A 17167-nucleotide genomic window follows, 5' to 3' on the forward strand; every position below is an offset into this window, starting at 1 on the left:
GTTGTTAGTAAGTAAAAGAAAGACCAACCAAAAACCTTACAAGTGAAATTAAAATTTAGGAACAGAGTTCTTGTTAAATTATAACTCCCATCACCTCAATTACCTGTGTATAGCTGGGTATTTACAGACCCCTTATTGGGTATAAGATCATTTCATATCAACATCACCAATTGGTTAATTCTTCCAAGTTGAAGTCCCAAGTCCGTAAAGTATCTGGTAAATTTGTAATTCCGGTCATAGCTTGTGATTTACTGATTAGGTCGATGAAATACTGGGCGGATAGTAGCAAAAATTTCAATGTTGTAATGCAGAGTAGAATTTTAAAGTACCATTAAACTAGAAAGTCAACTTTTAATATAAAACTTTTACTGTTGATTTTTATTTGTTAGTCATTATAAATATAGTAGTCCAAATATATTTATAATGTACTACATTATCATGCCTGGTTTATGGGTACTAAGGAATCCTGCACTAACTTTGGGGATTGATCCCCAACCAGTGGTTTAGGGGCAACATGTTGCTCACCAACCATTTGGATGTTGCTCTCAGTGCCCCAAACCAGTTAGTTATTTTTGAATTCCTGATTTGGGGGCAAGTTTTGGTTGAATAAAAACAAGGTTTACTACCAAATAAAGCCTCCTTTAAGCTGACAGTGTGCATAGAGGCTGCCTAATAGTCAATCGTAGCCCTTATTTGGCACCTCCATTAACTTTTATGATGCTTGTGTTGCTCTCCAAGTCTTTTTACATTTGACTGTGGCTCACGAGTAAGAAAGGTTGGGGATCCCTGCCTTACAGAGTAATATTTCTGTAATGTTTCTTTCATAGCCCTTATCATGGAGAAGAAAATCAGTCGACAGTTTGTGGAGGATCGTGCCACTGTTTTGAACTTACTTCCAGTCTCTTCAAAAATGCAAATACCAGGCCCTTATTATTCCATTACAATGAGCATGTCATGCCTCAAAGACCTCACATTTGGATTTGAATTTGGCTCAGTAAATCCCAGGTGACGTATGTAATAAAACTAAATGGCTATATTTCAAATAAATAAGTTACTACAGTTCCTAATATGATAGACATCATTTAAAGCCTTTACTGTTTTTTATATTAATCTCTCAAGTCATTGGAATAGTTTTATATGCTTATATCCAGAGTAATTGGATGTTAGGGCATCTCAAGTAAAGACATTTTGCATCATACTATTGTGATTACAAAAAGGATGTAAGTATCTTCCTAACTGCAATATTACAGTTCTTAGTTTGTAATAGTATTAATTGTAGTGAACCTATCACATTAGGTAACATGACACTAAAAATATTCCATTTTGTACTGCTGGAAAACAAGTACATAAATAAACTGGTGGATATATACATTTATTGATATGGGGCTTCTTCTTTACTTACTAATTAAATAGACTTAAATCATGCTTGAAATTATTAATTTTAGGTCATAAATTTATTAAATGTGTTTTCTTCTAGGGAGCAGTTTCCAGTAACGGAATTTCCAGATAGGTAAGGACTGCCTTGCAGGCAATATGTTTGATAATATGTTATAAAACTTGCAACACTAGAGATGGGGAAGAGAGTAAAATGCATATGTTCAGCTGTTATGTAAAGCAAAAAACTAATATGTTTAGAATACATTAGTATTGTACTGTGAAATTCTCTTTAATGTCCCTTTGAGAACATATTATATTATAAAGAAATGTTTTTGCAAACATAGTTCTTGTTATTCAAATATTGTATAAATATATAGAATGGCAAAAGTGGTAACATTTTTATTCAATAGCAGACATTCTGGGAGGAATATACCTATTCCTATTCACTGTTACTTTATATAGGGGGAGCAGGCATTTATGGTTGCTTTATTCTTCAGGTGTATGACGCTTATTAATTTATAAATGTTTGAGCTAAATTAATGAAAAAATTAATCTTTACATAACATGATTCATTGCACTCTGTCTTTATTTATTAATGTAATGATAATTGTAAAGTTATCCATGTTGTATGCAGGGTGTATTTGAAAATATTTATATAATGCATTCTCTAATGCTAGCCATCTTCAATATTTCAGGATTGTTAAGCTTGATGTATCTCTTAATGAACTGGAGGAATTAAGAGCTGACAGTCTTTTGGAGTTTGTGAACCTTTTAGAATTGGATGCTTCACTCAATTCCCTCACCAGGTAAAAATAGGCACAATGAAATTTTTTGTTTTGTTTTTGATAAAAAAAACATATTCAGAGGAAAATAAAGCCTATAAAAATAAAATTTATATTTTAGAGAATTATATTTTAACATTTCTAAATGAAAATGTATTCCATTAAGTAGAAACCAAGACCCCAGAACAATCTTAGGCTGTTTCATTTGTATGATTACAAGAGGCTGCTGCACCCGCGGCCGCGTATGCCATCCAACCGGCGATTTACATTTTTGCCGGTGGGATGTCATATCGGGGAGATTAGTTGCCCGCAACAAGGTAGATTAGTCGCCTGTGTGCCAGAGCCCTTATAGAAAGGTTATTTGCTGTTGGTAGATGGCCTGTTATTTGCAAATTAACAGTTGTTCCATACTCTTTCCATTTCTTAATGATTGATTTAACTATACTCCACGTGATATTAAGTGATTTGGAAACTTTCTTATATCCAAGCACGACTTTTTCTTTTCAATCACCATTTGGGAGTTGCTTGGAGTGTTCTTTTGTCTTCGTAGTGCATGTTATGCCACAATACTCACTCCTCAGAAGTTGGACATTCCAGATACACGCATATTTATGCTAAAATTACTTAAACCCCTTGACTGAACATGATTTAAAGGAGAAGTAAAAGCCATAAGCACTCACAGAAAAGCCGCACTGAGTTCTTTATCACAAGAAACACAGGATTTCTTGCCTTCTTGTAAACATGTTCTTCAGTATCACACTTCTTCTCCTTTAGGGCTCCTTCAGGGTTGGGGCACAAGTCTGCGCAGCTCTCTCCTCTCTCCCCATCCCATAAGAATTCATTCCCCCTCCCACAAGAATGTGTAACCTGAGCTACCAGCTGCTAGAGCTGCAGCAGGAAGGTACAGAGACCAAGCTAAAATGGCAGCTTAAAATGAAGGGAGCTTCTAGGGCTGTTTACTCAGGTATGATAAAGCTTTCTGCGGAATAAATATAGTGTTCTAGGTTACACTAATGTGGCGAATCTATTAGCAGTAAAATGCAGTAAAATTATATTGTTTTTTTTATTGTAATTCATTTAAATCACTTTGAGGAGATCTGTTTTCACATTGATCTTAAAGATTTAATGCTTTATTATAATAAAACATTTCATACTTACAAGGAGTAAATAGTTATATTGACACTATATATTTTGATTATTCTTATTCTTTTTTTTTCACCCAGTATTGATGGAGTTGGAGTTTTACTTAATCTGGTTGTTGTAAACCTCAGTTACAATGGAATAAAAGAAGTGAAAGCTATAGGTAAATGTACGCAACTTACCATACTCAATATTTCCAGTAACCAAATTGCTACTCTTAAGGACTTTCCGACGCTGGCAAACCTTACTCAGCTGCATTTAGACTCAAATAAGGTAATGGATCAATGAGTTAATTAAAGTAATTAAGTTCATATATATTTTTTCATATATATATATATATATATAGAGAGAGAGAAATAGAAACCGCACTCGCAGGACTTAGGAAAGACGAAAAATTTATTATGTTGCCAAAAAATGAACTAACGTTTCGGCTGCAACACCAGCCTTTGTCAAAGTTGCAAGCACAAATGTGAAGAAACCATATATACTGTGAATGGCGGGAAATACCAACAAAGATGTGAAAAAAACACAGTGTGACGTAAGAAGCCCAATACAAACGTAACCCAGCCCCCACGTATAATATACTAATTGTTAAATTGCTGGGAAAAAGGTAATTTTTACCGGAGGGAGATGTTATCAAAGGGCCAAAGGGTATAACCCAGGGATTAATATGGGGAATTGTTAAACACGGAGCTATGCCCAGAAATAAACGGGACGGGGTTAATCAAGTGTGTAAACATATGTGGCAAATACATACAAACGAAAGCAAACGAAAAAACAACCTAAAAATACAAAATAAAAATAAAGAATAACAAAAGACTCGGCTAACCGCCGAGAAACTGTAAACAAAAAATAAAGAGATACAAAGAAGAAATAAAGTTAAACCACGGGAAACAAGTCAACATGCAGAAGAAGACGTGAACCTTACGTGTCCAGGTAAGTGCCTGAATCGAAAAAAAGTAGAGGTGCCGCACACACAGGGACTTGATACAAAAGAAAAAGTGGTTTTATTGAAAAAATTCCAACGTTTCGAGCACAATCTGTGCTCTTCCTCAGGGACAAAACCCTTTTTGCAAATTTGCATTTTTCACATTGCAGGGTGTTTGTAAATGGGACTAACAATTTTTTGTTCTTACAAGACTTTTGTAGATGCAGGAAAAGGTGATGTACCGTGTTAGCCAGTCAAAAAATGTTTACAGGGTAACCCTTTTGAAATAAAAAATAACAAAAGTGGTATAAAGGTGATACCTTTATTGGCTAACTAAGACTTTTGTACAATCTACCCATTGTCATGGTTATTCTACGCTTTTGCAAATGAAATACAGTGCACTCTGAGATAAGGTTGGAAAATAAATTATGTTTTGCTACTGAGTTTCCCTAATAAGAAACTCAACCTCAGACATATTGTTTCTGTTTTCCAGTTACATTCCTTGGATGGAATTCAGAGCCTCTGCCAGCTCCATGAGTTGTACATTGAGAATAATGAAATATCAAGTCTTCTCCCTCTATCTTCTTCACTGACACTCAATGTGCTTGATGCCTCAAATAACAAGATTCAATCTCTCAGAGAGACACTGCAAGTTCTGAGTGGACTTTATCGACTTACACAGCTAAAACTGAAAGTAAGCCACATTTACCATGTATTCAAAAGCCTAATCTTCAATATCTATAATATCTACATCCCCACTAATTAGGGATGCACCGAATCCACTTTTTCAGATTCGAAAAAATACAGAACCGAATCCTAATTACCATATGCTTATTAGGTTTTGGAAGGGTTAAAAAAGTGTTCAGCTTCCGTGTTTACGTGACAAAAAGTCACATGATTTTTAGGATTCGGATCCTGGACTCGATGCTTCCCTACCATTAATTAATATATTGCAAATAAATAATAATTTTTCAGTTGCCTGCATTTTGTTGGCTGCTATGTTATGTTACTAGTAGCATCAGCTGCAGCTAAAAATCTTTTGATTTTTAAACATGTAGAAAAACAATTGTATACCTCATACTTGAAAACATTTCCCTTGCCTCTTTTGGTAATTACAAAACATTTTTTTAACAAATACCTTTAAGACAATATTCATGTAATACAGAGACAACAGAAAAGTTAAGTAAATGCACATGAAATCCAACATAGGAAGGCATAATAAAAGCAAAAGTAGTTTATTCACAAAACATTACAACAGTACTTTACAATTTAATAAATTTTATGGACTGTATATTTATTATACAGCATGTTCGAAGGACAGATAATTCTGAAATAATCATGTCATACAATGAAATCTGTGGAGCAGAATTGGAGCAATAAAAATCCATCTGCACAGCAGACCTCCAATTGGCCAGCCCTTTTCTAAAAAATGCATAGTTTTGTAAAAAAATTTTAATCCTAAATTACATTTTACATCTAAATTTCTCCCCACAGGGAAACCCTTTAACACGTGATAACAGATACTCTACAGCAATCAAACAGAACACCACAGTACAGATCTTGGACAATCATCTGCTAAATGTCCCCACAAACATCCAACACATATCAAAACATAACTGGCTACTAAAAAACCACTTACTAGAACGAGGCAACACAAGAGAAGGGCTAAAGGATATAGCAAAGCAAAGCTGTTTGGAAAAGCTACAGAGTAAGCGCAGTGAGACAGAGAATAGGATCCGCCATTTCCATGGCAGAATATTGTGAGTATATGTTGTCATCAATTATTAATAAAATGATTTCTATATCAGGTGGGTATTTTGTATGATCTTTGATGCATGTAAAGAAAAGGTTTTTTTAATTTTTACGTTAGACTTTTTAGTAATTGAATAATGTCTGCTTAGATATTGGGCAGGGAATAGGTGGACTGATGGACTCCTAAATTGGTGAAGAAGGGCAAAGAGCTTTATGCTTGCCTCTGAAAGGGCACCTTACCCAAGGTATGCGCATGATAATTTATCATTTAAACTCTCATCAGACAGTACACCATTGAAAATAAAAAGGTGTTTAATTTTGGGACACCATAATATTTTATAGTATATGGTACTATTTTAAGATTTATTAACTTTCAAATTTGTGAAAAAATGGTGGTGGGGGGTAAATCACATCTAAAACCAATAAACTTTTTTCCCTTGATCAGGTTTTTTTTTTTTTTTTTATTATTGTTTTTATTTTGCATTTAGTATAACAATGTACAAAAGTGCACCTTTTGGGGTGTCCCATGGTGCCTGGAAATATGTGATAGTAACATAAACATAAAAATGGGGGGGGGGGAGAAAGGGAAGGGGGGGAAGGTTGAGGGTGGGAGGGGGATAGGTTTTTATCTTAATTGCTAGCATATGTAAGAAAAGTTTGGAAAAAGTTAAACATGATTATGTTTAATGATGGTAAAAAATGATGAAAATCACTTTGTTGCATTCCAGTGAATGAGGCTGTTGACTGGTTTAATAAAGTCAAATTAAAAATAATAAATTAAGTTGCTTTAATGTTCAGATACACTTCCCAAATTTACAGCTTTTAGATGCCAAAGTTTTTCATTTGCATTTTTGGGATCTTCTGGGGTTTTTTTCTAAGTAAAAAAGAGTGGCTGAAAAAAATGTATCTATTTTCTATAATAGTTTTCTATAATATTTCTAAATTTTTACAGTAGTCAAAAGGGCAAACAGTTGGGTTGTGCTGGATTGCACATTTAGGGGCACATTTACTAATCCACGAATCCGAATCCCGAACGGTAAAAATACGTATTGGAAACGAAAATGTCTGAACTTTTTGCGACTTTTTCGTATTTTTCACGACTTTTCGACGCAATTTTTCATATTGAATGACCGTAAACGCCGGAAAAAACCTTTCTGACTTTGATCCTTCAGTGCATGTCTGGATGGGCTCGATCAGTGCACTTGCGCACGAAAGAACGTTCGTTGTGCAACGAACATTCTTTCGTTCAATCCGAAAATTACGGTAAGGTGACGAAAAGTCGGGGAAAATACGAAAAAGTTGTGATGGAGACGAAAAAGTCGCAAAAATACCGATCATTATGAAAAAAACGCATTCGGACGCCTTTGGAGCGTTCGTGGATTAGTAAATGTGCCCCTTAGGATTCGCATTTGACAAGTTAGTGGAAGCAGATGACATTATACTAATCCGAGGGCCTTTTGCATGGACTAAAATACTTAAAATAATTTATTTATAAGATCAATCAATCTGTGGGATTTAAATTATTATAACTATATATGTTGTTTAAATATGTAAATAAATTGAATGACATTAAGGGGCCCATTTATCAATGTACGATTGAGTTCGAATACAAAAAAATTTATTCTACATTTTAGAACTATGCGTATTTTCTGCGTTTTTTTTCGTTAATTTCTGCAACTTTGCGACAATTTGCGTAATAATTTGTGTGACAAAATTGTATTTGTCGCAGCGAGTACGAAAGTTTCGGAATTCATTCAAGCTTCGGTAACATGACTTTCCTTTGGCTAGGTTGGAGCTGCAGAATCCCATTGAGTCCTATGGGAGGCTTTCAAAATCATGCACTGAAGGTTCTAAGTCAAAAAGATTTTTGTGCCGTTTATGATAGTTCGGATCCAATATTCACAAATGATCATAAGTACGAAATTTTCGTGCGATCATCAGAAATGATTGGATTTCTTGATTCGGATTCGTACCTTAGTGAAACGGCCCCTAAGTTTGAGAATAGGATGGAAGGCACAAATTAATGCATTTGGGTAAAGCAGCAGTTGACATTAACATGATTGGATAAAATTGGAAAAAATATGTATGATGTAAAAATACATGTAAAAATATACATATATGTTGTATTTACTTATAAGACATAGAAAATGATAGTTCTTGAGGTCCAAGGTGGGGGATAATAAAGGTACCACCGTTATTACTACTGCTAGAGTAAAACTGCCATATTAAGTCCTTGTCCATGTCCATTTTTGTGCAAAATTGCTGTGGTTGCTTTTGTAAATGAGCCCTAAAGTGTGTTACACACTGATAGTGTTTAGAGCAAAGCCAATTAAATGGGCTGTTTTATCCCGAAGAAGTGAACCTTACTAAGATACAAAATGAAGTATAGATAAGACAATTTCTTTAGCTTTACAGTGTTGGTGCAAAAAAGGAACTCTCTTTAGACAAATGCAAAAAAAAAAAAAAAGAAGGGATCATAGCTTTGCTGAATGTAAAGGAAACGTTAACTTATGTAAGGTAGAATTCACTAAGTCTAATAAAAGGCAACATCTAGAAGAAAAGCTAATTTAGACAATACACAATGAAAAATAGAGTAACCTTAGAGAAATAAATATGCAGATTGACCAAATGCTCACAAATATTCTATTTTAATAGAATGGCTGTGTAGAATGTATACTCTATTTGAAATACTTTTTGTGATGCAGGAATTTGCAGGAAGACCTGAAAGACTATGAACATACTCTAAGAGCAGAGATTGAGAACTGCATAAGGTAATAAGAAAGTTAAAATCCTGTCTTAAGATACATATAATATCACTTTGTAGTGAATACTATTATAGCATGTCACAGGAAGTTTCCATGAATCATTCTTTGATCCTATTGAATCATACACAATAGTTTTCCTCCAATACCAAAGCATGTGCTGGGATAGCTAAGCAGGTAAAGGCGGAGGATAAATAATGAGGTGGGGAAAAATCTTATTTTGGTTAGAAATACATTTTAGGCTACCTGTCTATATGTTGTGGTCATATTGTCAACTTCTCTAACTAAACTACAAAATTTGCAGTAAACCATAAAGAGGTGCCTTGTTTTAGTGTTAGGGTTTGATATTTAAGTGTTTAAACAAGAGCAAATCCAAGACTGTGAGGGACTTAGTGGGCTTGAGACTGAGTTAAGCTCAAGTTGACAGAATGACAAGTCAGCTTTAAAGGACATGTAAACCCCACACGCAAAAATTTAATCAGTGAACAGCCTTTTTGAAATCTTTCAGTACCTGCCACTCTGGTTGTCCAGAGGTTAATAGTAAGGCTGCAACTTCCCCTTCCTCCTTCTCCTCCTGTAACCCACTCGCCCCCCCCCCACCCTCAGGAATTTGCTTTGATTCCTGGCTTGCCAGAAATGCTCAGTTGTTCTCAGCTCCAATCTAGCAGCCAGTAAAGAGATGGCATTACTGGTTCCCATAGAAACTCAGCTCTAGCGGTCAATTTTTTTTCTCCTGAGCTCAGCTTTAACATTACAGTGCTCAAACAAAGCAGAACTTTTATCTAAGACAGTTGTGCCTGTATTCTTGATGAAATGTATGCTGAATAAGGGTCTGTGTGTGTGTGTATTCTGTTTGCTGATTTAAATGTAACTGATTATGTATCAGAGGAAAAATGGCCACCAGGTGAAAGCTGTTATTTGCTTTAGGAAAATGTGATGGTGCTAGCAAACAAAAGGGATATATGCAGTACAAATGATGCCATTTGGGTGGGGGAGACGTGCCCAACTGATTGCATGGCAGGCAAATGTAGGCTTTATGTGTCCTTTAAAATAAAGAGACTACATTTGGTAACGATTCTGCACCTCAGGAAGAGTCTGCCCCTAAAAGCTTGTGCCTTTACTTTCTGCTTTGCAATAAACACAACATTGCATTAGCCTACTAAGAATTTCATGTAACTTTTCCCTTTGTTTGTGGTTTACAATGGCCTAGAGCAGCCAGGGATTAGGAGCACCTTTGCTAATTCAGAAAGTGTTGTGTAGAACTGAACTGAATTGAATTGTGTTTGGAACTACTAAAATGAAAATATGGTAGAACATCACTGGATCCTGCTTTGTAATACAAGACTGGCCAACTTAAATGTAATTATTATATGTAGTGAGCAGTATCTTCTGTGCAAGATACTTTGCCTTTAAATTTAGAAAATGCTGTAGTAAGGCAACTGTCCTTTAGTACTTTGTTACCTTTTCTGTTGTGCTGTGGAGTCAGAAATTCATCTTTTTAATTTTTCATTTGATCATTCTTTAGGTATATTGATGCCATCCCTCAGGAGAACTTTAACAGTATTGAACCATCTAAGGTGCCTATAGCAGTGGAGCAGTATTTATTTACTAAATTCTGGAATAGGTGGGAGCATGGGAAACGAAAACCTCAAAACCTACCCTTTAGAGATCTGAAAAATCCAGAAGAGGTAGGTAATAGCCTTAATATATGAAAAACATGAGCAATTTTCCCTTTGTATTAGGAATGATATATTAATTAAAACCTATGTGTATATTATATAAAAGCATATATGAAGTCTTTATAAATCATGGTTACAATGCTCTAATTCCTAAATTACACAGATTTTAAAGAGTTAGTTACCTGTGCTTGCTTTCAGTTTTCCATTTTATTTTTCTTTGACTGTATTGCACAAATGAAAATTTAATAAGCTTCATCATAATGAAATAAGACATTTGGACATTTTCCAAAAATTATCATCTAAAAATTCTGACCTAGTATCTGAAATAAACAAGTTAATCTTCACTCTCCCCCTCTCAGCATCTGTTCTTCATTCACCCTATATGCAGGATTTGGGAGCCTGATTTTGAATGTCAGTTACTGTAGATCCAATATTTCTTTTAGGGGGTATCCTTTTGCCTAGAAGATGTATTAGAGCTCACTCTTTTAATATTACCATCAAGATTTGTGCCAAAATCAGCTATTTGAGTTAGCTCTAATACACCTGCTATCAAAGGGAGCCCCCTAAAAGATATGTTGGATCTAACTGTAAATGAAGATCTTACACTCAACACCTGCATGAAGAGAGAATGAAAAGAAACACATGACGAGGATAGTAAAACTAACGGTCCAAAAATTTTAATTGTTTATATTTAGGACGTTTCTTATTTTAGTATGAAGCTTATATTCAATTTTAATGTTCACAATAGTTCCCCTTTAAAGGCTGCCCGCAACCTAACACTGCTGGCCTGCTTCTTCTGGCTTCCGAATTTATAGGCGTGCGCCCACCCCTTTTGTGACGTCATTGGGGGTCGGGTCAAGCGCGGGTCTATAAATACAGTGCAGCAGTGGGGCTGGTAGGGTTCGGGTTGGGAGCTGGCGGGTTAGATTCGGGCACATCACTAGTGTGCACCTCTGCATGCACACAGATTTCTTTGTAATCACATCAGATTTTTGTGTGATCACCAACACTACAAGGACGACAGAAATTTGGGTTGCTGAACTTCCTTAATATTTCTACAGACATTTTGTGCTTACAGTTAATAACAAACTTTAACAATAAAATTTGAATGCTATGATATATTGCAAAATTCATATGGAATCGTGTGACTCTGTTTTTGACCTATGTTAACCAAGCCATTTAGTTTATTGCAACAGCATCTTACCAAGATTATTCATGATATCATGATACTGGGGATATTAGCAGGTTAGGCACAACAGCAGGGGTGTACCTAGATTTCCCAGCAGGGTAAATGCAAGACTGTTATCCAGAATACTTGATACCTGGGGTTTTCTGGATAAGGTACCTTCTCATTATTTGGATCACCACACTTCACACTTGTCTACTAAACATAATTTAAACAATAAAGGGATTCTGTCATGTACTTTTTATTTATAATGTACACTGTTTACATAGAAATAATTCACTCTACTATTTAAAATGTTATTCTTGAACGAAACAAATGTATTTTTTTAGTTGTAATATTGGTGTGTAGGCAGCCATGTCAGTGCATTGTACCTGATTTTGAGTTTTCAGAAGGAGCCAGCGCTACACATTAAAACTGTTTTTAAATAATCTATTGTTTCTCCTACTCGCATGTAACTGCTGGACTTAGATATTTTACAATTGAGTGCTATTTTAATATATACCACTTTTAGCAATAATTGTCAGGGAGCTGCTATTTTTGCTCATAGATCTGCTGATTGGCTGCTGTGTGGGGGGGGAGGGAGGGGGGGTGATACCACCCCAACTTGCAGCTCAGCAGTAAAGACTGACTGGGGCCAATTCACTAAAGGTCGATAAAACGAGCGCTATTTATTTATAGCATGTGTTAAAAATGTTATCGCTTATTATTTTTTGCGACTTAACGCTCGATTCACTAAAAGGACAGGCGTCATAATTATGATGCAATGTTCTTTGCGTTATTTAACTAGCGATGAGCATTTTTCTTGCGTTATTTTCCGCCGTGTGTGTTATTTCCCACTGTGCGCGATATATTTAGCCGCGTGGTATATTAGCGCACGATATTACACACGTAACCATTACTTTTCGGAGAACTACTGTTCTGAAAATGACCATTTCCCTGAAAACTAGAGGATACATCACTCTAGGGCCAACACATACTTGAAAAAATCCCACTGCAAAGTCCATGTTGTGTTGCCAAAAGCTCACGAACCACAATTTTCTTTAAGTACCGCCTACCCCAAGTATGTGTTAATCTTCGCACAGACTAATGCAACATTTAGCGCATTTAACACTTCATATGTGTTTGTGAATCATGCGTTAGTATTATTTCTATTCGCTAATTAACACAATGCGAGGTAAATAATGCATTGTGATAGTGTTTTTTACCACATGCGATATGACTTTGATGAATTAATTATTGCATGCTTTTTAACGCAAAAAAGCATGCGATAAGCGTTATCGACCTTTAGTGAATCGGCCCCTATGGGAGATAGCCTTCCTGTAATTTGGAGCTTTCTGGATAGTGGGTTTATGAATAACAGATCCCATACCTGTACTGCTTAGTGTCATGCTTTTCACGTGATGTGACTATGGAGGGTCATGTAGGTCCACGAACGTCACAAGAACTCTAGAATTTATTCTTTTATAGATTCTACTCTATAACAATACTAATTATAATATAGATTAACAGATGGAAAAGCATGCTTGTACCTATAACAAATCTTATTAACTTTTTTCCAGATATTTTTATTGCTCTACCCCATATGAGCGTTTTGGTTTGTGTTCTGCAGAAGTCTGTAACTATATCTGCATATCACAATTCAACAGATGCCAAGTATTTATTTAATATTTTAGCAACATGTTGAATGAATATGAGAAACACATTAAAGGGGTTGAAATGATAGTCACTATAAAATATAGCACAGCTGCACCAGTGAGCTGGTATTTGTCAGTAAGACAAGCTTTCTTACTTTTTTTCAAAATGCTTAAATGATGAGGGGCAGTTACAAATACTTTCAGCTGGAGATAACACAGTCAAAAGTATTTCCCATACGATATACTGCAACAAAAGATTCTTTTTTTATTTAAAAATCCATGAAATTTACAATGCTGCCTTATTCTGACATTAGCTAGCGGTCACTTATTCATATATAAACAAACGGTACCTGTGCATGTGGATACATTATTTGCAAATGCATATGCATAAAAACCTACAACTAAGAAAGCCTATTGAACTGGCATTTTTTTGTGCTTGGAAAAGGGATTTTTCTGTGCATTGAATTACATTCTGTGTGAAGTAATAATTGCTAGTCACAAACGCAATTTTACGTGAGCTAAAATTCATAAACTTAGGAAGTATTAATTATATATGCGATGAAGACATGCAACAAAAGCATTACTTAAACCATGGAGTATAAGGGTATGTCGAATATATAGTTAGTTGCATTCTGTGTAGAGAAAAACCTTAGCAGTAACTTCCAATTTCCATCACCATCATATCAGGTCACTTTATTTTACACTTTATTTTCTTGCTTTGCTTAGGAATATCTTTTTATACTGTTTTCATTTCCTAGGTTTGCTGTCTTAATGTTCTTTATAGGTTTAGTGATTCATTCTTTTATGCTTTGCTTGGTTTTACAGTAGGTATATTGAGGGAAATTTCTGATTACGTCAACAGATTTTATAGGCACCTCAGGGATAGGTTCCTTGGATCTTCAGGAAAACTATGTCTTTATAATGATAGAACAAACTACTAAAAAAGTTATAGTTTTCATGAAATGGCTTTATATATATATTGGCTTAGGCACACACTTATAGGGATTACAACCTGGGTGCAAATCAGAAAAACAATATAAATATGTAAAAAATGCTGATGCACACCAGCATAATTTCATAAAAAAAAGATACCTGGGACCTTTTTGATATATATATATATATATAAATAACAACAAAAGATCCTCTGCGCTCACCCATTATTATTATTATTATTATTATTATTAACATTTATTTATAAAGCGCCAACATATTCCGCAGTGCTGTACAATAAGTGGGTTTCATACATTGGACATACAGAGTAACATATAAAGCAATCAATAACCGATACAAGAGGTGAAGAGGGCCCTGCCCAAAAGAGCTTACAATCTACAAGGAGAAAGGGTTGAGACACAAGGTGTGGGAATGGGCATGACCAGAGTTGTGAGAGGTGTGGCACAGGGTGTTGCTAAACTAGATTAGGGTAAGCTTCCCTAAATAAATGTGTTTTTAGAGATCTCTTGAAGGCAGAGAGATTGGGTGAAAGTCTGACAGTTTGTGGGAGTGAATTCCAGAGAAGGGGGGCAGCCCTTGCAAAGTCTTGAATATGAGCGTGTGAGGAGGGAATGAGAGAGGAGTTGAGGAACAGGTCAGTAGAGGAGCGTAACAAGCGGGTTGGATGGTACCTAGAGATGAGTTCAGAGATGTAGGGTGGGGCAGAGTTATGAACAGCTTTGAATGTAAGAGTCAGGAGTTTGAATTTTATCCTGGATGGTAGGGGAAGCCAGTGCAGGGATTGGCAGAGTGGCACGGCAGAGGAGGAGCGGTTGGAGAGGTGTAGGAGTCTGGCAGCAGTATTCATTATGGACTGGAGAGGGGACAGTCTTTGAAGGGGAAGGCCAATTAATAGAGAGTTACAGTAGTCCAGGCGATATATTATAAGAGAGTGAATAAGAATTTTGGCAGCATCATGGGTGATAAATGATCGTATTTTGGAGATATTTCATAGGTGAAAGTGACATGATTTGACAAGTGATTGGATATGAGGAGTGAAGGACAGGGCAGAATCAAGGATAACCCCAAGGCACCGGGAAGATGGGGTGATGGTAGAATTGTTAACCTGTATAGATACCTCGGGAACAATGTGGGCGTTGGATGGGGGAAAGAGAACCAGTTCAGTCTTAGAGAGGTTTAATTTAAGGTAACGTTGGGACATCCAAGTGGAGATAGCGGACAGGCAGGAAGAGACACGAGTTGGAAGCTCTGGGTTGAGATCAGGAGAGGAAAGATAGATCTGAGTATCGTCAGCATAGAGGTGGTACTGAAAGCCAAAAGAATTGATTAGTTTGCCAAGTGAGGAGGTATAGAGAGAAAATAGTAAGGGGCCCAGGACAGAGCCTTGGGGAACCCCGACAGAAAGAGGCAAGGGAGAAGATGATTCCCCATTGTAAGAGACACTGAAGGATCGATCTGAGAGATAAGATGAAAACCAGGATAAGGCAGTGTCACGAAGGCCAAGAGAGCGGAGAGTCTGGAGGAGAAGAGGGTGATCCACGGTGTCAAAAGCAGCAGAGAGATCGAGAAGTATTAGTAGCGAGTAGTCAATTTATCAATTATCATTATCAATATATATAGGACATTAAGACATTCTGTGCATTAAGCTACAAAGATATGCCCTCCCCTTTAAGCAAATAATGATTGTTTGTCCATTTGTTGCAATATACTTGTCACGCACAGTAACCCAAATCCAGAACAAAAGCCAAGATCCCGGTCAGAGCTCACTCTTCTGCCTATAACAGCCACCTTTCGCTTCAGGAGGAGCCCTCCGCTACTCGGGTGCCGCCAGAACTTAACGTGAGAGAACCAGGGCAAATGCTCTGGGCAGGCTAGGGAACCTAGGGGCACATTTACTAATCCACGAACGTCCGAAAAGCGTCCGAATGCATTTTTTTCGTAATGATAGGTATTTTGCGACTTTTTCGTAGCCCTTACGACTTTTTCGTAAATTGTCGCGACTTTTTCGTAGCGTTACGACTTGCGCGAATTGTCGAAACTTTTTCGTAGCCGTCGCGCAGAGTACAAAAGTTTCGGATTCATTCAAGCTTCAGTATCGTGACTTTCCTTGGGCCAGGTTGGAGCTGCAGAGTGCCATTGAGTCCTATGGGAGGCTTGCAAAATCATGCAAAGTCTGAAAGTTTTGCCCGCCGTTTACGAGCGCTCAATACGAAAAAGTTGCGACAATATATGAGCAAATCGTAACGGCTACGAAAAAGTCTCGACAATTCGCGCAAGTCGTAATGGCGACGAAAAAAATCGCAAAAATACGAAAAAGTTGCAAAATGTTCGTTTCCAATCCAAATTTTTCGGATTCGGATTTGTGGATTAGTAAATGTGCCCCCTAGTGTTTAAGCAGGAGTTAGGGAGTGGAGACAAAGGTATAATAGGCCGAGATCAAAACCATGCTAGCAACGAGGTACAAAATCGAGATCCAGAAGTGGTAGTCAGAAAACAGGCAAAAGGTCAGTACAGGCTGCAATCAATGAAGTCAACAGCCTCAATGCACCCCCCTAATGGTTTAAAATGTAATGGTGATCACAACTTAGCAATTTTTTTTTTTGCTATAATTTATACAGGAGCAGTGGCCAGCTCCATGTTGTAGCTCCCACCATTTCCAGCTACAGTCAGGTGATCCCAATGGTCCAATAAAAGGGAAACCATTCGGGGATTTTAACCGTTAAAGGAACAGTTCAGTAAAAAAATGAAACTGGGTAAAATAGATAGACTGCACAAAATAAAAAATATTTTTAATATAGTTAGTTGGGCAAAAATTTAATCTATAAGGGCTGGAGTGAGCAGATGTCTAACATAATAGCCAGAACTCAACTTCCTGCTTTCAGCTTTCTAACTTACAGTATATTGATAATGGGTGAGTGCAGAGGATCTCTTGTTGTTGTTTATATGAATTTTGTGGTCACAGCCTCATTGCACCTA

General features: G+C 36.5%; 1 protein-coding gene across 1 annotated transcript in view; it reads left to right on the top strand.

Moving 5' to 3' along the window:
- The first annotated feature begins 755 nt into the window (after positions 1-755).
- Positions 756-17167, top strand: part of LOC105946907 — a 42103-nt gene continuing 25691 nt past the window's right edge. The window contains exons 1-8 of the mRNA XM_031898210.1: positions 756-1005; positions 1478-1510; positions 2073-2183; positions 3383-3572; positions 4721-4921; positions 5722-5987; positions 8685-8750; positions 10267-10429. Coding sequence (XP_031754070.1) covers positions 836-1005; positions 1478-1510; positions 2073-2183; positions 3383-3572; positions 4721-4921; positions 5722-5987; positions 8685-8750; positions 10267-10429 — 1200 coding nt within the window. The 5' untranslated portion in view covers positions 756-835. The remainder of the gene's footprint in view (positions 1006-1477; positions 1511-2072; positions 2184-3382; positions 3573-4720; positions 4922-5721; positions 5988-8684; positions 8751-10266; positions 10430-17167) is intronic.

Source organism: Xenopus tropicalis, chromosome 3, assembly GCF_000004195.4.
Source record: "Xenopus tropicalis strain Nigerian chromosome 3, UCB_Xtro_10.0, whole genome shotgun sequence".
NCBI lineage: Eukaryota > Metazoa > Chordata > Amphibia > Anura > Pipidae > Xenopus > Xenopus tropicalis.